Source organism: Hyalella azteca, unplaced genomic scaffold (genome assembly GCF_000764305.2).
Source record: "Hyalella azteca isolate HAZT.00-mixed unplaced genomic scaffold, Hazt_2.0.2 contig13134, whole genome shotgun sequence".
Lineage (NCBI taxonomy): Eukaryota > Metazoa > Arthropoda > Malacostraca > Amphipoda > Hyalellidae > Hyalella > Hyalella azteca.
The window spans coordinates 214676-238497 of NW_025943067.1; the positions used below are offsets into that span (position 1 = coordinate 214676).

Below are 23822 nucleotides of genomic sequence, written 5' to 3' on the forward strand. Positions count from 1 at the left end.
GCGCAACAAACTGCCTGTGAAATCTGTCCGGTTCTACGAAAGGCTACTTAGTGTATATTAATTGTCTTATTTATGCTCTATTGTTTCGTGAATGGGTAGTAGTTGATAGTGCGTTCTCAAAATGGCTTTAGCCGAGCAAAATTTAGCATCGCTGGTGAGTATCTTGAGTTTTTAAATTCATCGTTTGGTTCGAAATGAATCCTGTTAGCTAGGTAAGTACCTAATACAAAAGCGAATGGATCACGATTTTTTATTTGTATTTAGGTTGAATCAAACGTTGCTCATTTCATTGATTTCGGTGGTCACTAATCACTATTACCAAGGTTTTAGTAACGAATTTCATACTTCTAGATAGCCTATTCTCAATGAAAAAAGCCCTCGTTGAAAAAATGAAAGCAAAATTCTTGAAAACATTTAGCTTGCTTTTACACTAAATTTAGCTATTTGCTAGCTTGGACTTTTGGTCTAAAACTGATCGGAATGAAATTTGAATATATACATATTTAATAAAATGCTTAAGATAAATTAGCAATTTCATTTTGAAGTTATCATGGCAGGTAGGAAACTAGAAATAGAAAGTATGAAGATAATTCCACCATTTCCACTAAAGACTTAAGTACAAAATACAAATACCTAGGCTAGTACCTAAGTGGTGCGGTAATGCAGTTGATAGTGACAGCCCCTGTACTGTTGTTACAACTTACTGTACAGGATTGGAATTTTCCTTCTTACTAAAATCATGTGGCTCCAATTCTCCAAACCTATATATTTTAATACCTACATTTCGAATCTGGAGTCCCAATTGTGATTTTTTGTCAACAATTTGATTCCACTGTGCAGAGAGTGGATGAATATTAAAAGATCTTTGGCGACGCTTCAGTAGCCAAATTTATGCCTTCAGAAGATCTTGCCGACACATTTAGATTGAAATTCTTGCATTTAATCAATTTTTCAGTCATCGGCCAACTATTTAAAAAAAATAAGGTTTCCGGTATGTTGGATGGATCAGGATGCAGTGAAGCTTGTCCGGAAATCAGTTGCGATGAGTTCCCACCAAAAAATGTAAACATCAAGTTTACGATTACGTAGTTGCGGTCACATTAGAGCGGTCAGACTGCATTATCACAACTGAAAACATTATTGAATATTATAATATGATTCTGCGATGACTTCAATTGGATTTTATGTTTCAGAACACAAGTTCAGTTGACACTTGCTGTAGGATCGGACTGTTTTTAGGATAAAATTAGTAATTTGGGGTAACACGTGCATGCAACCTTGTAAATAACATTGTGTCTTGTAAATAGTTTTTCATTACTCAGTTTAATTGGCTTTTTATTAAAAATTACCCGATGACGCATCTTAAAATACCCGGCGACGCTTAGGGCTTAAAAACCCATATATTGGCGACCCTCTGCACCATGGATTTGATTGAAGGTAATTTATCTAGTAAAAATATTGCAGTTTCAGGGCATGCTGTAAAGTAGAGCTTTTTTAGCTTGATATTGGCCTCTTTTGAGGATTTTCATCACAGGCATGGAATATATCTAATTCAGTAATTGGCAAGCCTGGCCACGACTGAATTTTTTGAGCCGTACGTAGATCAAGGGTAGGTCGCAAAATTTTTTTCCGCGTTAATCAAAACCGCGGTATTCAAAACCGTGCTAATCAAGGGATTGCTGTAGGCCTACCTAGCTAGGCTAGTAAGTGGTGTGGCAATGCGGTTGACAGTGACAGCCCCTGTACTGTTGTTACAACTTACTGACAGCCTGACAGGATTGGAATTTTCCTTCTTCTTACTAAAATCTTGTGGCTCCAACTCTCCAAACCTATATTTTCATACATTTTGAATCTGGAGTCCCAATTGTGATTTTTTGTCAACAATTTGATTGAAGGTAATTTATCTAGTGGAAATATTGCAGTTTCAGGGCATGCTGTAAACTGCAGGGCTGGAAAAATCCAATTTTTGTCTGAAATATCGCAGCTCTAATATCATATAATTTCAGTAGGTATGTATTCTCGTGGCTCAAATGTCATAAATTTTTGTTTGATTGAAAAATTGCGGTTTGCAATTTGCAAACGTGTCACTTCATAAAATTTTCAACTTTCGCAATCCGCATTACTTTCCCATTCCCACCAAAATATCCTGCAGAAAAAACATAAACATTGTAATGTAAACAAATCAACTAAACGTTTTGTTGAAGATCGCGCATAGTTGCGGTCATGTCAAAAAGTACCAAGATTGGAGCTGAGAAATGCGGGTTCTCTGTGCGCCAGTTTCTGGTCAGAATCGGCAAGGAGGCCGGGCGGTTAAGCAAAGAAAATTTGGAGCAGCGAATTGCGAGTTCACACCTGCAACAAGCTGTGGATGTTCTGCAATGTTAAGAATCGGCGACAGGCCTACTGCCTAATAAACGCTGAAGCAGCTATATTATTATATTATTACATATATCTGCAAGCGTATACACTGTATTAGATGTGTCTCCCTACACATGAATTGTCTGTCTTGGGTGTGTCTCACTACAGGATAATATTACAACACCCAAACACGAGTTACGGCCCTCACTCTGGCTGTAAGACTGATCATCTCTGACAATTGAACCGATCTTGGTGTCAACAATCATCATTGGCAGTCCGTGTGAAAAATCATCATTTGCAGTTCGTATGACTGAATCCTTAGAGTTATAAATTATATACATAACACTATATGCATAATATAATGTGTAGAGTTCAAATATTTTTTGAGTTATCGAAATAAAAGGGCTATCCTTTCAAGTACAGTGCAAGAGTATTGATCATAGAGAGCCTTTATCTAGCCTTACGTGCACGATTTTAACATTTTTATTATTAAATCCTTTGGTTCTAATCGAATTATTCCAGTGATTATTTTGTTGATAGGATATAGAACGGAAATACGAAATAATCTAGAATATTATATTATGTAATTGGATTAATTGAGCAGGCAATATATTGCTTCTCTTCCCAAAGTTTGAATTTCAGGCATCACTTACACTGATAAAATTATGAAGAGACACTTGATCCACTTCATCTCGAATATATATGTCCTTTTATGTTGTGTGAAAAATAACTAGAAGTTTTATGTCCGGATGTATTCTAGGCGAAATTATCAATTTAATTAGTCAAATAAATTCATAACGAATATAAGTTCTAAAATTGTACTACTTTAAAATCCATGCAATGATTATTGATTGCCTTTGCCCTGATTAAGTTTGCAATAATGTAAATGTATAGTACAATAGGAAGAACAACGGAATTTTGTTAGAGCTCCTCGAAAGCCTATTTATAATTTAACTAGTTTATGTGTTTATGGCCCCTGGAAAGAAACTAATTTTGATTTCGTGGTAAAAATTCAAGCAGCTGTATACATATATCTCGTATTCGCTACTACGCAGACAACCTGGGGCCTTACTTTCAAAACTCCCTAATTGAACGTAAGTACTTACGCTCTATTTTCAACTCTATGATTAGTGGATTTGGCTTCAAAGGCCGCCAGTGATTGGCTGATGAACTTACGATATCTTAACGTTTTTTGAAAGTATAGGCCCTGAACGAGATATTCGTAGCTACGATAAATGCTTTTTACCTGTCAATTTCAGTCGCGTATTTTTGGCAACTTAGGTGACTAATCCGCGGTACACTCCTGCTTCCCAATAACGCAGAATTTTCGTTATTTCAAATCTTGTTGTAAAATCTTTTGACAATCTTTTGACTGTTTTCACTGTTCTGAAATAATGAATTTTCATTATATATATATAATCATAAATTGGGTATAAGTTGCCTAGGAATACATCATACGCTATTTCGCGGTTATTTTTTTCTTTCATGTACCACCTCGTAATTAATATTCTAAGGTTTTCTTAATATTTCTTACTTCAAGGTTCGAAGTCTCTATAAAACAATAAATAAAATTAATAGAACTGATATATTACCATTACACATTATGCAATATTTATTTGATATTGTCTGAAAATCTGATATTGATTGAAGTTGAATATTATTTTTTGTATGATAATCCCAAAGATCATTGTTATCATTGATCGATTATTGACGTATGTAAGTATTTAACAAAAAGTCTGTAAATAAAGCGCCTGACAAGATCAAAATTTTACAAACTGCCTCAACTTGATTTCGATAGAAATAAAATGTGGCATTTCGATTTACACTTTTCAAAATTCGAGTTATTAAATCGTGCAGTAGTAGTTGGAGTTAAAATATCAAACAGTACATTCAATTTAAAATCTGATGTATCATAGGTGTATTTACAACAATGTAGAACATAATCTCATAATTCTGTCGAGTCTTGTCTCATTTCCGAAAAATAGAGTCATTATACGATCAAGAAAAAATCGCTGTACGTATTCTCGATAAACTTGCACCGTAAGTGAATGTCATCAGAACGCAATAATTTAATATCGTAAATAAATATTATTTAGAATGTCTGGAATAATTCTCTTCTATGTTATTTTCAAGAACCTTACCGAACTTGCAGTTGTTTCGTAAGTTACAAAGTAATTTATATGCAATGGTAACGTTAGAAATTTGTTAACTTGCACACCATGCAAGAGGGACTGTGGAATTTTTTTCTGTTATTGTCGAATAGAAATTATTTATCAAGGCAGCCTGGTGCTTTTCACGTACATTTAGATGACCCGACTTAATGTTGCTCATGTGAATATATGAGCAACAAAAAATTTTTTAATACCGAAACAAACATGAAACTCAGGAAACAAATAAACTAGTCAACTGTTAAAAAACATCAAAGCATTAAATTCAAGAAAAAATCTGGACATAGAAACAAAACTGATCAAGAAAATGGAAAAATGGAAGAATTATGTTAATTTGGTCTTATAGTAACGATATTTTGTGCGCAATTACCATGAATTATCGTATGAGTGAGCCTTTTTATTAAATGAGCGGCAAAATGTTTTGCCATCCACGAACATTATTAAAAAACATTATTAAATAATATGAAAACATTATTAATATTTTTAAAATATGTTGATCAGTTGCTATATGTCATCACCCACAACTTGGCGAGATTGTTTGAGTATAATTGCTGCATGTGTTAAAACTTTTATTATCAATGCGTAAGTATATAATTGGATCGTCATAGTTAAACAATTTAAAGAGACAAGTTATAAGAGAGCAGAGACGAGTTATAAGAGAGCAGAGACGAGTTATAAGAGAGCAGAGACAAGTTAGAAGATAACAGAGACAAGTTATAAGAGAGCAGAGACAAGTTAGAAGAGAGCAGAGACAACTTAGAAGATAGCAGAGACGAGTTATAAGGGAGCAGAGACAAGTTAGAAGAGAGCAGAGACGAGTTATAAGAGAGCAGAGACAAGTTATAAGAGAGCAGAAACAAGTTATAGGAGAGCAAAGACAAGTTAGAAGAGAGCAGAGACAAGTTGTAAGAGAGCAGAGACACGTTAGAAGAGAGCAGAGACAAGTTAAAAGAGAGCAGAGACAAGTTAGAAAAGAGCAGAGACAAGTTAGAAGAGAGCAGAGACGAGTTAGAAGAGAGCAGAGACGAGTTATAAGAGAGCATAAACAAGTTAGAAGAGAGCAGAGAAGTTAGAAGGTAGCAGAGGCAAGTTAGAAGAGAGCAGAGACGAGTTATAAGGGAGCGGAGACAAGTTAGAAGAGAGCAGAGTCGAGTTATAAGAGAGCAGAGACAAGTTAGAAGAGAGCATAAACAAGTTATAGGAGAGCAGTGACAAGCTAGAAGAGAGCAAAGACTAGTTGTAAGAGAGCAGAGACAAGTTAGAAGAGAGCAGAGACAAGTTAGAAGAGAGCAGAGACAAGTTAGAAAAGAGCAGAGACAAGTTAGAAGAGAGCAGAGACGAGTTATAAGAGAGCATAAACAAGTTAGAAGGGAGCAGAGAAGTTAGAAGGTAGCAGAGGCAAGTTAGAAGAGAGCAGAGACGAGTTATAAGGGAGCAGAGACAAGGTAGAAGAGAGCATATACAAGTTAGGAGAGAGCAGAGACGAGTTATAAGAGAGCAGAGACAAGTTAGATGAGAGCAGAGACATGTTAGAAGAGAGCAGAGACATGTTAGAAGAGAGCAGAGACAAGTTATAAGGGAGCAGAGACAAGTTATAAGGGAGCAGAGACAAGTTAGAAGAGAGCAGAGAGGGCATTGCTCTGGGATACACGTTTGACCAGTTGGGCGACGACGCGAAACTTGGGATGTTCTTTGCTCTCGAGCAGCACGACAAATTAGGCAAAAAACATGAAAAAATGTACGTCTGGACGCGTATCAATTGGTATTTATAATTTGAAACAAATTTCCATCATTTAAATGTCAGTATGGAATGTGGATCAAGTCTAATTATTGTGAAATCGAACTTGACATAACTAAAAGCTATGCCTGTGACGCCGCCATGTCAGATATGATCGTGGAAACACGATGTGAATGTATGCCTTGGAAAAGTCGAAGTTTATCTCATACTTTTGTGTGATATCGAAAACTTTGTTGGTAATGTCCAATCGTGAGAATTTTTTACGATTCTGGATGTGTTTTTTTTTTATTTTAGAACGTATGCATTGCAAAAATTTGTCTACTACCCTACAGATAGACGACTAGTTGACTTGATTGAGGCATTGCCAACACAGGCTTGGATGTCAAACCACGCGCGATTTCGGAAGCGCAGAAGTTCTTAATGAGCTCAGTTTACCAATTTTCATTGCAGTGGAAGGTGGTGTAACTGTAATGCGGTGGTAGGGTTGGTTTTTCGATACGTTTTCTTATATTGACATGAGAATATATTACCTATACAGAATTCCACACTGCACATGCTCATCTTACAGTAAAGACAAATTTTATCTTTGCTATTTGACTGTTTAGGGTAAAATTAGAGATTTGGGGTAACATGTGCAATTGTGCATGAACTTTGTGAATAAATTCGCACCTTGTAAATGGCTTTTCATGGCCCAGATATGGAATTAATGGCTTGGTGAAATGGAATCACGGCTGGCAAATCCATAAAACCACAGCTTGAAAAATTCAGTCGCGGCTCACCAAGTAGATATATTCCATGCCTGCTGTAAAGTAGAGCTTTTTTAGCTCGATATTGGCCTCTTTTGAGGATTTTCATCACAGGCATGGAATATATCTAATTCAGTAATTGGCAAGCCTGGCCACGACTGAATTTTTTGAGCCGTTGTTTTATGGATTTGCCAGCGATGATTCCATTTCTTTGAGCTGTGATTTAATTTTTTAGAGCTGTGAATTCCATACCTACCTAATACCTTGGCCATTAACAAGCCGGTTGCCACAAACTTTTTACCAAGTCCCATGCATGTGATACCCCTAATATCTAATTTTACTCTAATAACTGTTGAACACTAACATTTGTCTTCACTTGAGTGGCAACTGATCATGTGATGATGCAGTCTGACCGCTCTGATGTGACGCAACTATGCAATCTTTAAGAAAACGTTTTAGATTGACTTGTTATTACGTTGTGCAGGATATTTTGGCGGAATCCTCAAAGTATTGCAGATTGCGGAAGTTGAAAATTTTATGAAATGGCATGTTTGCAGAATGCAAACCAAGATTTTTTCAATAAAAAAAAATACATGACATTAGAGCTACGAGATTTCATACCTACTGAAATTATATGATAATAGAGCTGCAATATTTCAGAAAAAAATTAGGACTTTTCCTGTCCTGCTTCATCAGCCACCTTGACCTTACATTGGCGTAGAGTTGAGATTGCTGTCTTCAGCTACAAGAACTTCTTTAAATTAAAATGGTTGCCTGCAGTACAGGAAACAGGACAAGCACAATTATGTTAATGCAACCTTATTTCCTATTGTAATTTTCCTATGCATAGTGGTAAATTTTTCTAGAATCAGTTCAATTTTAATTTCTTCATTTACTCGAGATTTAAATAAAAATCCTATGCATGATAATGCTGGTATTCATAATACTTTGCTGGTGTATTTATAGGACTCAAATCGTGCTTGAGGAAGAGTCCAAACAATTCTCAGCTTTGCCACCATGTAACCTAACCTAACCTATAACTCTAGGACCTTGGTTTAGTTTCTAGTTATTTTAGTTCTAGTGTAGGCTTACATAATTAAGATTAAGGGACAAACTATGAGAAAAAGCCTTAGGATCTTCAATTGGTGGCAGCAAATGAATAAGGAACAAGATTGTGTTATTTGTGATTGCTTCTCTGCTAAAATTTTGAATACTTGCATGTAAAGAGCCCTTGTTGAATACTTTTCACATTTGTATTCACTTCTTAGTTCAGTCCAACAAAGGTATTATAGCCTTTGGATGCACTTGCTTGTTGCTGCAAAGCTAGCTGTAATGCTCTTATTCTGATGAGCAAACCAGCTTCTAATTGTATCTGTTGTTATGATGTGAATACTTGGTTCTCTATCTTATCATTTGGGTGGTCCTCAACAATGGGGGCCAACAACTATCCGAAAATTACCATACTACCCTCAAATCAGGACCACTGGTCTGTTGGAAGATGCACCCTGGATTTGAAAACTCAGGAGTAACTGGCATTTGAGGCTCTTGGCATAGCTAGCCCTCAAGTCATTTGACCAGTTGTTGCTGTGATGGCAAATAGCTTAATTGTTTCTGCATATGTAGGCCATCCTCTTCTTTTTTCTCTCCAACCTTTACCCAAGCATGATGCATTTTCAATTTGATCTTGTCCAGCCTTGAGATGTCATACCTGGACTTACTCATTTATAGGATGAATTCCTGTAGCATGAAAGCCTGCAACATTGTTTTTAACAGATAGGCATGTCAACCACAGAGGTTAGCATATTGAAAAATCCCTCCTTGCTAAGGGGTTCATAACCTCCAGTGCCTTGTATGAACTTCAACAGTTTTTGTCATAATTAAGACTTGACAGAATAAAGCATGCCATGTCTAAGGGTTGAAGGACATCTGTAAAGTTTGGCAGCAGTCCCAGGATTGTTGAGTTATTTTCTGCTGCCAATTCAACAGTTGCAAGTTAAGTATTCATGAATTTGCATTTTAACATATAGCCAATATTGCATTTGGCTGCAGATATGTGGAGAGATGCTCCCACATCTATTTCCTGGAATACTTGCGTCATTGTAGCTTCATTGTAAGGTTTATTGATTTTTTTTTTGTATATGCAACCCGTGACTAATATAAATTTGTTTTATTCTTTACTACTATCAGAAATAAATTAAATGTATAGCTCTTCATTGCTCTGTGAAAAGAAAGCTGATGAGTAACACCAGTTATAAGTCCAGTTCCTACCTCCACAGAGCTGGTACATGAACATATAAAATGGTTATTATGAGCAGCAGATGAATATTATACTACCCAAATGGTCCATATATATAGAGCTGTTAAAAATTTTTGAACAATGGGGTAAGATACAGCAAATAGCAAGATTGTTTAAGTAAAGTTTTTTATTTAAATTTTGTGGCTCAACTATACAAGTTCTTAAATGATTTGATAAGAGATAATCAATTGAAGCAATTTTGCAGCTACACAACTATTGGGAGAGCTACAGTTGTGGCTTGAGAAATGGACTTTCCAAATACCTGACTGGAAGTGTGAATGTGTGTATTTATTACAATGCTTGTATAGGTAGTTGCCTCCAGCAAAATTAGTACTTTTACGTATAAATTTGTTCTTATATTCAATCAGGTAATGAAAGAGATGTGCAAATAGTCATGGCACCTAAATCCCATATGCCTGGCTTAAGGTTCTCTGAGCAAGATCCTTCTCTTTTGATGACTTTGCTGTTTATCCTATTATTCGCTGCTGCAGGGAATTTCAATTGCATTGTTTGATAACTTTATCTCCATTCTGCAGGATATCAGTAAGCTGACTCCTCTGTCTCCGGAAGTGATCAGCCGCCAGGCCACCATCAATGTTGGAACCATTGGGCACGTAGCTCATGGCAAGTCTACTGTGGTGAAGGCTATCTCTGGAGTGCAGACTGTGCGCTTCAAGAATGAGTTGGAGAGAAATATCACAATTAAACTGGGTGAGTTGAAGAGTTCACTTCATCTGTTAATTTTATAAATATATAGATAGGTATCAAATTGAAAAGCCCAAGTTCCTTAATTCACCTTATCTGTTAGAATAATGTATTTAAACTGGAAAACTGGCCATTGAACTTCATCTTGCAGATAGTAGGTACACCGTTCACTAAATAGCTCCTAATTAAAATTTGTGAATGAAATACCTACATATATGAAGTAAATATTTTCTGTTAGTATCTGATTTACAGTTGCATCGTCAATGTTTCCACACTTTGATTTTTTCAACACGGATTTAATAGGTAACAGAGGAAAGGATGATAATTTTATTTACTGATAATTTTTCACTCTGGTTGCCTTTTCCAAGCAGCATATGTTCCTCAATTTCTGACGAGTTTTAAAAAAATATGTTCTGCAGGATATGCGAATGCCAAGCTTTACCAATGCGATGGGGCCAAATGTCCGAGGCCAGGCTCCTTCATCTCAGCCAGTTCTCATAAGGAGGATGTGTTTCCTTGCATTCACCCAGGATGCTCAGGAAAGTGGGTATTGCCATGTTGTTTGCCATAGTGGCTAACGAAGGATTTTTTTACTTGGAATCGTATTAAATTTCATGATCTGCCTCAACATTTTATTTGATAATCTACGGATGTAAATATTGAGGGACCCTTCCACTCATAGGCAAGGTCAACAAAAAAAGTCTGCCATGTTTACTGCCTTGCTGTTTTACCTTTGATGTTCATTATTCATTTATTGTGTTTTCCTAAGACCAGAATCAGTTCATTAACTCATCATGACTCAAAGGAAGTAGTCAATTTTGTTTGTATTCTAACAATGGGTATCACACACGAGTTGATCATCAAAGCGGAGATGTATAGATGAAGTGTGGTTGAATCCACTTTATTTGGTTTTGCAAAGTAAGTCATCATTTCTTGATTAATAACACAATGGACGAAATTCTCTGCTATTCAGAATTCATCTGCCCGTAAGTTTGTTTCATCAATGTGCTTCTGTTTTATTTCTTAATCTCATGCCGCAACTTGTGCTGATAGCCTCGAGTAGATATTTTTAGCACATTTTCTCATTTATGGAAAAAAGGCGCCAATGTGCTCTCCATGTCCGTCTGTCCGTCAGTTCGTCCGTGACTTCACGTTTTCGTCGACGAGAAAACGCGCTCTCTGTCACTCACTGCAGTGAGTACCGAGTTATATTTTTTGATAAATATTAGTTACGGGTACTTGGTAGTAACTATACGTACTAAGCTTTGCATTTACTCAATGAAACCTGGTCTTCATTTCAAGGCATTGCTCACTTGTTCAGATTCCGCCTGCAGCGCCATGTCTCATTTGTGGACTGCCCTGGTCATGACATCCTCATGGCCACCATGTTGAACGGAGCTGCTGTCATGGACGCCGCTCTCTTGCTCATTGGTGAGACCTTGTTTATAATCACACACAAAAAATTATATTTATACACAAACAGGTCAAGAAATTACCATTCTTATTCCTAATACTCCGACATTCGTTCTACACTGACGATTCATGTAACATTTGACTTATCAGCCATTGCAAGAAGTTAGGCGTGAAATAGCTTTTAAGTATCACTCTATGTATTTTATGTTTTTGATCTAATGCATTGGAATATGGCTCCGATTGTCCTTAATTTCCGTTGTTTTATTACTTTTCAATATTTGACATCTACGAGATTCTTGATCTCATCTTAATTCTCATTTTTCAACCAGCTGCCAACGAATCATGTCCTCAGCCACAGACATCGGAGCATCTGGCTGCCATCGACATCATGCGTCTCAACCACATCCTCATCCTGCAGAACAAAATAGATCTCTGCCGCGAGTCTCAGCTCAAGGAACAGTATAAGAAGATCCTTGAGTTCACGAGAGGTTATTATACGTTTCGTAGCCTTTGTTTCGTACAGCAGGTAGAAAACCAGAATATGTGTTCGGTTCTAGCTCTCAGAACAGTTTACACAAGATGTACTTTATTATGTTTCACTTGATTTGCATTTGTTTTGATGGTGCCGGAATTAGGTACTTAATTGTAGAGAACAAACGAGGCTTCCCTATAAAAATTAAATTTTTGATTTAGTATCAGAATAGCACACACGATATATTTAAAGGAAGGTGTAAATTATTTCTAAGTATTTTCATCGATTAGCTTTGTAAGGTGAATTTTATGCGTGCTCTGTTCCTATGAGTGACCATATAAAATGGACGATTTAGACGCATCTTTTATCAGTCGATTCGATCTAATAATAGAACTCGTCTAATTTACTCAGCCGGGATTATCTCGCCTGCTTAAAAATGTAAAATTTTCCAAATTTAAACCCTAATTGTATTTTTAAGCAAGGATCAATTTGTTACTATTGTTTGGTATAGGCACCATCGCTGAGAACGCGCCAGTGCTGCCAGTATCTGCTCAACTGAAGCTCAACATCGACGTTGTCTGCGAGTATCTCATCAAGAAAATACCAGTTCCTAAGCGGGATTTCCTAAGCCCACCCCGACTCATCATCATTCGTTCATTTGATGTCAACAAACCTGGATGTGAAGTGGATGACCTCAAAGGCGGTGTGGCGGGAGGATCCATCTTGAAGGGCGTGCTGAAGGTAGAGCATGTTGAAAGCTATCTTGGGCGTCTATTTTAAGCGTAGCTAACGGGCGTTTTCGTGTAACTTACTAGTTACACGTGTAACTTACTAGCTACACGTGTAACTTACTAGCTACGACTAGTTGTTAAAGGCGTAAAATAGGCGAGGTTAAATAAAAAAGGCAACTTGAGCCTTCATGTAGAAAAGGCTCGGTGGAAGCCATAGGAGTTGTTTGTTTATGACAAAGTTGAGTTCTAAGTGGTGCACAGCATTAGAACAATTCTGAAGCCCTTTATTATTTAAAACAAACTAATGATTATCTAGTCATTCTAGTATGTATTAAAGTAGGTATTTTAAATGTTGGACTATGAACTGTAGATGTTGCCTACTTTAACATAATGGTGATATCTTTGAAAGGACTTGTTGATGCATTAAAGACATGTGCTAGATCGTTCGGTAAATGGAATCACATGCTAAGCATAAGTCACCTGTGTTTACAATCACTGGAAATCGGCTGCTTTGTGTACACAGGTTGGGCAAGAGATTGAAGTCCGGCCCGGGATCATCTCGCGTAATCCGGACAACAACAAAGTGCAGTGCAAGCCCATCCGCTCGCGCATCATTTCCCTGTACACCGAAACCAACGCTTTGCAGTTCGCCGTACCTGGTGGTCTTATTGGTACGTGTGCTTAGCTGTCGTATCCTGACTAAATGTTGCTCCTGGCCGTCTTGTAGGTGTTACGTTCATTGATTATTTTGGTATTGCAGCTGCTTTTATAGATTATTTTGTAGTATTCAGAGTTTCCCCAATGGGACGCTGTTCAATCTGTTCAATGTACTTGTCACAAGCCGCGGATAATTGTTAGATGCTTGATTCGTTCGCTTTTTCCAATCAGATACATCACTTGCATGTTATGGAAATTATAAATTGATTTATACAAAATTGTCTATACTTACCACTTTCGATGTCTTGAAAAAAATAATCATACTCCTATGTTGGATAAAGCAAGGCTATGAAAAAATCTAATATTTCTTGTCTGCTTACGATACACGTGTAACTTACTAGCTACGACTAGTTGTTAAAGGCGTAAAATAGGCGAGGTTAAATAAAAAAGGCAACTTGAGCCTTCATGTAGAAAAGGCTCGGTGGAAGCCATAGGAGTTGTTTGTTTATGACAAAGTTGAGTTCTAAGTGGTGCACAGCATTAGAACAATTCTGAAGCCCTTTATTATTTAAAACAAACTAATGATTATCTAGTCATTCTAGTATGTATTAAAGTAGGTATTTTAAATGTTGGACTATGAACTGTAGATGTTGCCTACTTTAACATAATGGTGATATCTTTGAAAGGACTTGTTGATGCATTAAAGACATGTGCTAGATCGTTCGTTAAATGGAATTGCATTCTAAGCATCACCTGTGTTTACAATCACTGGAAATCGGCTGCTTTGTGTACACAGGTTGGGCAAGAGATTGAAGTCCGGCCCGGGATCATCTCGCGTAACCCGGACAACAACAAAGTGCAGTGCAAGCCCATCCGCTCGCGCATCATTTCCCTGTACACCGAAACCAACGCTTTGCAGTTCGCCGTACCTGGTGGTCTTATTGGTACGTGTGCTTTACTGTCGTATCTTGACTAATTGTTGCTCCTGGCCGTCTTATAGGTGTTACGTTCATTATTTTGGTGTTGCAGCTGCTTTTATAGATTATTTTGTAGTATTCAGAGTTTCCCCAATGGGACGCTGTTCAATCTGTTCAATGTACTTGTCACAAGCCGCGGATAATTGTTAGATGCTTGATTCGTTCGCTTTTTCCAATCAGATACATCACTTGCATGTTATGGAAATTATAAATTGATTTATACAAAATTGTCTATACTTACCACTTTCGATGTCTTGAAAAAAATAATCATACTCCTATGTTGGATAAAGCAAGGCTATGAAAAAATCTAATATTTCTTGTCTGCTTACGAAATTAAAATTCCTCTTGGATCTGGGTTATTAGCGTAAGAACAAAGATTGATGGACTGACGCAAAGATATTGAAAAATTCAATCTATCTTGTCCTCGTGTAAATTAAAAAATATAACTCAGTACTTACTGCAGTGAGTGACAGAGAGCGCATCTTTTCGTCGACGAAAACTTGAGGTCACGGACGGACGGACGGACGGACATGGCGAGCACAATAGTGCATTTTTTCCATAAATGAGAAAGTGCGCTAAAAACTGATCAAGTAACTGCGTTTCAGGCGTGGGAACGAAGATCGACCCGACGCTGTGCCGAGCTGATCGCATGGTAGGGCAGGTGCTTGGAGCCGTAGGGACGCTGCCTGGCATCTTCACGGAGATCGTCGTGTCGTACCTCCTGCTCACCAGGCTCCTCGGGGTCAAGACCGAGGTCGACAAGAAGGCGGCGAAGGTATGTTGCTACTACGTTAGGAATACATGTTTCGACTGACAACTTGGGTATGATTACGAAAATAGTGAAGAATGATGATTGTCATGCAATATTCATTAGCAAATAGTAAACATGTTTCGAACATTACCAGTAAAAACATGTTTCGACTGACAACTTGGGTATGATTACGAAAAATAGCGAAGGATGATGATGATGATGATTGTCATGCAATATTCATTAGTAAAATAGTAAACATGTTACGAACACTAGTAAAAACGTGTTTCGACTGACAACTTGGGTATGATTACGAAAATAGCGAAGGATGATGATGATTGTCATGCATTATTCATTAGTAAAATCATTCTAGTTTATCAAGGACAGATGATGAATCCTTAAAAATTATTGTGCTAACCGTGTCTATAAATTAGCGTATAGAAAGGTAAAACTTTGATGAAGGTGGCTCATTAATATTGTTACGAACAACGTATCATCTAATTTTTTATTTGACAAGTTTTTATTATTTGTAGATACTGTAGTTATGCGAGACTCGTCTGTAAATATCAAATTCTAATCTTATTAGATAAGCAATAAGGTAATAATGAGCAACTAGTGAATGTTTTAGAGTATTATTTAACTTATAAATACCCTCGCGCCAAACAAATGTTGAAATAAGTTATGCTCTTCAGGTTGATATGCTGAACAAAGAAGAAATGCTTATGGTGAACATTGGGTCTTTGTCGACGGGCGGGTGCGTCATCGGCGTTAAAGCAGAGATGGGCCTGGCTAAGATATCCCTCACGCACCCTGTCTGCACGGAGGCAAACGAGAAGATTGCCCTTTCCAGGCGGATCGATAGGCACTGGAGGCAAGTTTTGATCTAAACTTAGATACACGTGAAGTAGTTGCGTGACCGAAACTAGAGCGAAATATCATTCCTTCATCAGTGAAATATTAAAGCGATAAAACAGTGTAGGTCCAAGTAACACAATTCTTAGGAATTATGCACTTTGAAAATAATTTTTTCTCAGATTAAACAATGAATTAAATATTACGCATTATTGAATTACTAATGAAATGTTTCATATTGCAGGTTGATTGGCTGGGGTACGATTGTGCGTGGCGAAACAATTAAGCCACTGGATTAATACGACCAAAACCACAATAGTACATCAGTAAAATGGAGGAATTATTTTCTTCCTTTTTTTATATTATGATTCGCAATGCTTCCGTCATTTACCGCGAATATTTCCCTAATGACATCCGTAATAAGTGAAACACCTGTAAACTTATATTTATTACATTTATTTCTATTTCTCTTACGTTGTCTACATTTATAAAATAACCTAAACGTGATTATCAGTGACGTTTCAGCATAATGCATACTACGTTCTACTTCTCCAGTGTTCCGTTCGTAGCACCATCTTCGAGTTCCTTATTTTCAGATCCTGTCATCTCTTCTGCACGAGAAGACGACATTTCATAAACACATATTAAAAAGAACTTTGTCAATGGCATAAAGTCTAGTTACATTACATTCTTCTTTATTCACGAATTAATAAAGATTGAATAAATTTTTCACGATTCTGTTCTTCCTTCTGCAAGACTGAAGAATATATTTAGTTCCTGGACTAATCGCGAAATTTATAATCTTGATATTGGTCAGGAGAAAACTATTCAAGATCAGGAGACCAACTATTGAAAATTGAGGTTGCTTTTGATAATTTGGATTGAAAAAGTGTTGATGCCGGTTCCTTATGAGAAGTATTAACACGTTGAGTGCAGCACGACTCGCCGGTGGGTTGCTAGGCCTTTTCTGGACAAAATGCGCGATTTAATATCTTTCTCTCAGCGTTCGTAATGATGGCGCAATTCCTCGTTGAATTTTAGAAAGTACGAAAATAAAGGCAAATTAAGATTTTGCACCGGACTCCTCAAATTTACTAGTATATATTGAATAGTTGGCTTTTATTTGTCAGCGGACTTGGCCGTTTTAGGCCATCTGGCAACCTTGGTGTTTCGTGCCGCACTCAGCGTGTTAAGAAATTGTTTTCAAGCTCCTAGATTTCTCACCCGTCTTCAGGTTGTCTGACTTCATCTGCGAGGGCTCCTGTGGATTCGTAAAAAAATTACTTGCCGTTCTAGTGAGTTTCACTACATACTGCCATTAAAAAATGGATATATTACACAAGATCACCGGAGAAAAATGAAATAATTATTCATCAGATTATTTATCACAGAAAATATCGTGCTCCCAGTTATCGAGAAACTCTACACATGGCTCATGATTACGTACAAAATATCCTAATTAATATTTATTGCACATTATAAGTTAATTATTGCTGCGTTCAAATACTAACCGAGGAACTGTCGACGAGCGTTGCGTTGTTGGTGGCGGCTGGTCCAGACGATGATTCAGATGGTGGAGGAGGCGGAGGACAGGTGGCGCCGTTAGCCACAGCTGGTGCTCCTGACTGCTGTTGCTGCTGCTGTTGGCGCTGGCGCTCCTCGCCCTCACGCTTCAAATTTTCCTTCTCGCGTTCAACGAGACTCGCAAAATACGCGTCATCAAGCTTGGGAGCGTTGCTCTGTCGTCAAATATTAATGTGTTACGCAAACTTTGTAATGTAAGTATTATAGTTGGTAATTTCATGCAAGGAAATAATTTATCCAAACACTGTAGAGGGCTTTGTTAACAAGAAATGTGAGCCATTATAATCATCTTCTCTGGAAGATTTAAATCCACAAATTTTGCCCGTTCATAACGCTTTTGTCGACGCTATATAGTCACTGGAAATACGAGGACTAGCTCAAGTGAAGACGAAAACTTCACTTAGGATTATTACCTTGACTCGCTTGAGTTCAACCTGGAAGGCGTCTCCAGCTTCCAGGAACTTGCGCTTCTTGGCATCAAACTTCTCCTCAATCTGCAGCAGTTCATTCTCCAACTTTTTCTGTGAGGGTATTAGGCGTTAATTGAAGTGTTTTCAGCCACTTAAATAATTGTATTTTAAAAGCTATACGTTATTGAAATCAGAGTTTGACGGTAACGTTATTCGATGTTTCGAGGAAAGTCGCTAAATCCCTTCTCCCACTTGCAGTCGTATCTCCTCAGCACATTGGTTCACTTCACCGTTTTTTGTTCATTGTAGATTGACGCCCAATGAGTTTTTTCTTAATTTATCTTATCATTTCTAACACTCCAAAATTTTCACCACAGGATGAGTGACAGCAATCGTGAAGAAAAAAATAGAAATAAAATTGAAAAATACTCTGGAATAACCTGATGCATGACCTGGCTTTAGATATAAAAAGACAGAGAAAAGAACTGTAATAACACGGTGCACGGTTGTATTTGAAATAATAACATATGGATTTGAAATAACATAGGAAACGAGGTTTCAAAACCTGATGCATAGTAAGACTCTGGACTTGACGCCTGAGGACAGCGAGGCGCTGGGAGGTGACGACGCTGCGCACGTCAGGCACCATCGTGTCGCTGAACACTTCGTTGATGAGGCGGTGGTTGCGCACGTAGCGAGCATGCGACAGGTGCTTCAGAGTCACGCTGTCGTCGTAGTCTGCAGCAACGGCAACATGTTATGCCAAGACAAAGAAAAATATAACTCGGTACTCGCTGCAGTGAGTGATAGCGCATTTTCTCGTCGACGAAAACGTGAAGTCACGGACGGACCTTGCGGGGACCATTGGGGCTTTTTTTCTATAAATGAGAAAATGCGCTAACAACCAAGACAAAATTGTTATACATTATACAACAACCAAGACAAAATAATTGCAATAATGTACGTTGTGACAATGGTATAATAATTCGTCCTTTGTTCCATCAGCGTTTCCACGAAGGGGAAGAACTACACCCCATGAGAAGGGGTTGTGATTAATGGCCCTGCTAATAAGAGTTCCTAGGAAGAGGGGGAAAATGCAGTTCATATTCACACATGCGTGATATGTTCAAGTATTGGGTCTATACGTATAAGTGCTGCGTTGGAACATGTAGTGGGCTTAGCTGCTACCGAAAAAGCCGATGGATATGACACCGAATTAGCGAATTAGTCTGTTAAGTCCTCGGTAGCAAGTGCTGAAAAATCGGACGTTGCCTCCATCGATGTACAAGGGCTCGTTTTGACTAGGCATCTCACCATTACAAAGTAAAAATCGATGAACTACTTCTAGATAGTTATTGGTTTAATTAAATTGTTCAACTGATAACTAATTTAACCTCAGTTAGTAAGGCACTGCGGTATAGGCTCACCCTCTTCATCCTCAGCTGGCTGGATGTCAATACGGCGGTCGAGTTTGGTCGCCGTATGAGACGGTGTAGCAGCCGCAGCAGCACTGCGCTCGGCGGCAGCAGCAGCTGCATCGGCGTCTTCCTTCACAGCTGCAGCAGCACCAGCAGCAGCTGCACGTGAAATAATTCTGATTAATAAGGAATAATAATACAGAGAGCATAAATTGATATTCTCATGAATCTTGCTTTGTTTTGTAATAGGGTCGGCTAAGCAGATCTTGTCTTTCAAATCGTTCTGCATTATAAATTTGGTCATTTTCCATCCCTTCATCAAATTTTTGAACTGTAGAGTAATTTTTTAAAGCCTGAAAGTGCGAGTTTGTGTGGTTATTCCACCATCTAACTTTTGGAAATTACCACACTGAACAGCGCACATAAATCACAAGAAGCATCATAGCATACATAACTGCAAATTCATAACTCTTGAATGGGACATGGCAGCATCTCTGCACAGCAGTTTAGTGCACCTTGAGGCTCAGTGGCCACACAATAAAAAAAAACCCGTAGCGGACTAAATTTATTAGCGACTGATTTCTCGCCTTGTTATTGGAGGAGTCAACTTTAAAAGCTGTCAGTGATTGGCTGAGGAGTTACATCTCGAACTATTTTCAATAGTATAGACACAGGATTCTTACCTTTGTTCTTGGCGGCGAGATAAGCCTGGTAGCTCGGCGACGAATGGTAAGTCTTCATGGCTTTCTCGTAATCGGCCTGAGAGCGACACGCGTGGTGCAAGGCAGTGCAATACGTGAGTTAGGCCCGACATGTTAGTTCAAGCATCAACAACGTTGAGAAAATAACAAGTTGTTTACAAGAGAACCAAATGTTTAGGAGAGAACGAAACGTGGCATGGAAGAAAAAGAAACGTGATATAGAAGTGAACAAAACGTGGTATAGAAGAAAACAAAACCAGGTATGGAAGAAAACAAAACGTGGTATAGAAGAAAACGAAAACGATATCTAGATGAGAATGAAACGTTACAAAGAGAACGGACGAAACGTTGTTTAAGAGAGAACGAAACGTTGTTTAGAAAAGATTAAAACGTGTTATATAAAAGAACGTAATGTGGATTAGGAACACGATGCGTGATTGGGATGAGAACAAAACGTGGTATAGAGAAAAAGGGAATAAAGGCAGTTCAGAGAGTAACGAAATGTGATTGCGAAAATAAAACAACGCAGTAGAGAGAAGAACATAAGAAGATTTAGACCAATGGCGCAAAGTGGCATTTATGCTTTTAATTCGATATGACATTAGTGGTTTTAGACTACGTGCATTAGCAATAGTTGTTTAAATAAAGCGCAGTGTTGTTATTAATATAGATTTCGTAGGCAAGGAGATTACCGTGCTACATTAACATAGACTTCGGTGCAGCAGGGTCTCTTTTATAATAAATTGATAGGTGTGAAAATTATTGGGCTCAAAAACACTAAAATTGTGTCAAAAGCAACGGTGGTTGCGGGGTATAAGTTGACAGAAAAAGCGTCCAGGGCCAAAATGCGCGTGTATAGTAGAATATAATTTTAAAAATACAACTCAGTACTCACTGCAGTGACAGAGAGCGCATTTTCTCGGTGACGAAAACGCGAATTCACGGACGGACAGACATGGCGAGCACAATAGTGCATTTTTTCCATAAATGAGAAAATGCGCTAAAAATAATTAGGAATAGGAAACGATAGGTCAAAAAAGACAATTAATAGGTAAAGAAAATCAAGGAAATACAAAAGTTTGCAGTTGTCAGAAGATAGATAATCAAAACCGTGTGTGGCTGTGATGAATGAATGTAAATTAAAATGAAAAATAATCTTGTCACCGTTGTCAATAAAATTATATATACCACATATACTATGTACCTATATATTGTACATAATATAGTAATATATGGCACAATATAACCGCAATCTAAGTATAATATGAATTTCCAACCTTGTATCAAATCGAAAAGTTTAAAAATGAGTAGGAGACATAACCTGAAAAGACCTAGAAGGAAAATATTAGTCGACAGTTATGACTACAATCATCGGTCACACAAAATGTACATTATTTCTCGATACATTTTCATAACATGATACATTTCTTCATACATTGGATGCAGCTGTTGACACATTGTTTAGTAGCGGTCCAGTATACATACGTTTCCTCGAGCTTGTTTACGAATCTCAACACTGATGCAAGAAGTTACCTTATTTTGGCATCAAAGACTGATGCTCACAAGAATTTCCTCAATAGAATAAGAGAAGCACACAAATTTCTCTCGGCAACTAACATGAATAATAGATTATTATCATTAATATTAATCCTAACCACAATTCAACGTCGGTCATAAAAGCATGAACAGAATTTGTACATAAAGAATACTGGAAAAAGTTAGCGAGCTACTAATTTTCAAACATGCAGAGAGAACATAAGGAACCAAGGCTACGGTGTACGGGTTAAAAGGCATGCAAAACAACTTCTGCCGCGGAACTCTCAAAATTCATGACCAAAGTTCTGAATTGACTGTCACTTGAGAATTCATTGCCATCATATTGTAAGATGAGATTATTATGTGTTCAGTATCACATATGCATAATGCAATTGACAAGATTAAATAAAACATGAAACTCGCTGATGACAATGTGTGGTTAATTACTCGACATAGCAACTGTATTTTGAGATTTCCGTGTAATGAAGATATAATGGATAAATGAACAACTCACCTGACTCGCAAATAATGTTGGCCTGACCGACTTACCATAAAGACTTGTAGATTGCGTGGCGCATTTGACTCTTGGTTAAGAGTAAATAGTATACTGAGCGACATGTATTAATATGATACTTCCCAAATTATTATTCATTATTGTGCTATTCCTTTTATCATTAACAAAATGATCACTTTTTCAATTAGTTTTCACTGAACTTCTGACTGATGACTTCAATATTTAGACAGGAACACCTGGGACCAAACGTTACTAGACAATTGTGGCTTATTTGAAGATATTTCATCATATTATGAAAAAGTTAATTGAGAATGAACATACAATTTAAGTTATTGCACTATAATCACTAATGCTCAATTAGATAAAAATATTTTTGATGGCATAAAAATTTATTCTGAACTGACATCGATTCTGTCCATGACAAGATATATGGACAAGAACTAATTGTAACCAATTAGTTATAATTGGCCAATTATAATTAGCTTTACCAATTCTAACCAATTCTGGCACTAGGCATAAACTTCGTCTATTGACAGAAACTGCAGTTCCCAGGTCTTTAGATTAAAAGATTCAAGGCATCTTTATAGAACTTGAAACCATGTCTCAGGTGAAGTAAGGACTTTGGGAATAAAATATCCCAAAATGATAAATAATCCAATTTGAAGCAATGTATACAAATTTTAGGCAACATCTATGTGTTGTAGAATAGCTAGACGATGGCATAGAGAAAAGGCATGGTAATTCAAGTCTTGTAGAGCTCACCCTTAGCTTTAGCAGTGACGTATTGTTGGTAGGCGGTGGACTGGTGGTAAATTTCTAGGTTCTTTTGATACTCAATCTGCGGGATGCAGCGGGCAAGCAAAATTTGAAAATTAAAACGTAAATTTAATCTTAAAGAATGATGGTATGTAATAAAAAAGGAACAGTTCATCAATAGCAACACTTACATAGCTCGCTATTAATACTTTTAAGATCTACTGATTAGATTTTAAATGGAAACATAATCTGATTATCCTTTCTCTATAAAATTAAGGTAGGTAAATCATCTTTAAATAGCATATCGGTTACTCAAGTTGCTTGTATGATATATATAACTCGTATAAATGACTGAGAATTCGATGAGCTGACCCTGTGGATATAATCAAGCATTAAATCAAAGAAAAAATTTATCTCCCAAAGAAAAACATTATCCCCCCAAAAAATCAACTGCATTGTTTTGCATATTGAAATTAAATGTCCATCAATAAATTAAATGCCCATAAAGGTCGGAACTGAGGGCCAAATAAAATAGACCATCAATTCAACGTCTATCTCAACATAAATGCCAAATAACACAAAAAGAACTGAAAAAACACCAATTCACAGCAAAGTACAAACTTATTTACAACTTGGAAAAAAATAAATCATTAAACTCCATCATCAACATTAAAATGTCACAATGTTTGCACAAATAACATGCTAATACATTACTTACCATCAGATACCCAAAGCAACAAACAAAATATAAAAATTATGACATAAACAGCAAATTTTTTCAGACAAGTTTTTGGGATAGGCTCACTTCTACAAAGAAAACATAGATTACATTTAAATAGCTCTAAAATACCCATGTAAAATTTGTATGGGCTCTTCCCATACCCAACATACATCCGGGGCCATACTTTCAAAATTTGCTAAGTGAACATAAGTACTTACGCTCTATTTTCTTGTCTATGATTGGCGGATTTTGCATGAAAGGCCGTCAATGATTGGCTGATGAACTTACGATCTCTTAACTTTTTTTGAAAGTATTGGCCCT

At 37.2% G+C, this 23822-nt stretch overlaps 2 protein-coding genes across 4 annotated transcripts in view; one reads left to right on the forward strand and one right to left on the reverse strand.

Moving 5' to 3' along the window:
* On the forward strand, positions 1 to 16590 carry LOC108677484 (eukaryotic translation initiation factor 2 subunit 3, Y-linked). Its single transcript, XM_018165705.2, has 10 exons — positions 1 to 154; positions 9843 to 10017; positions 10431 to 10554; positions 11333 to 11442; positions 11754 to 11912; positions 12408 to 12637; positions 13151 to 13298; positions 14867 to 15036; positions 15702 to 15880; positions 16106 to 16590. Exons 1-10 carry the CDS (start codon positions 122 to 124, stop codon positions 16158 to 16160), a joined length of 1383 nt encoding a protein of 460 aa, XP_018021194.1. The 5' UTR covers positions 1 to 121; the 3' UTR covers positions 16161 to 16590.
* Positions 15626 to 23822, reverse strand: part of LOC108677483 (SWI/SNF-related matrix-associated actin-dependent regulator of chromatin subfamily E member 1) — a 13030-nt gene continuing 4833 nt past the window's right edge. For 2 of the 3 annotated variants that reach the window (XM_018165702.2, XM_018165704.2), the window contains 7 exons: positions 22787 to 22862; positions 19283 to 19432; positions 18421 to 18593; positions 17859 to 17966; positions 17373 to 17600; positions 17086 to 17122; positions 15626 to 16472 (listed from right to left, as the gene is read on the reverse strand). In XM_018165702.2, coding sequence (XP_018021191.1) covers positions 16405 to 16472; positions 17086 to 17122; positions 17373 to 17600; positions 17859 to 17966; positions 18421 to 18593; positions 19283 to 19432; positions 22787 to 22862 — 840 coding nt within the window. In that variant the 3' untranslated portion in view covers positions 15626 to 16404. Of the gene's footprint in view, positions 16473 to 17085; positions 17123 to 17372; positions 17601 to 17858; positions 17967 to 18420; positions 18594 to 19282; positions 19433 to 19956; positions 20033 to 22786; positions 22863 to 23822 lie in introns of all 3 variants that reach the window. The other variant, XM_018165703.2, reaches the window with a different exon arrangement.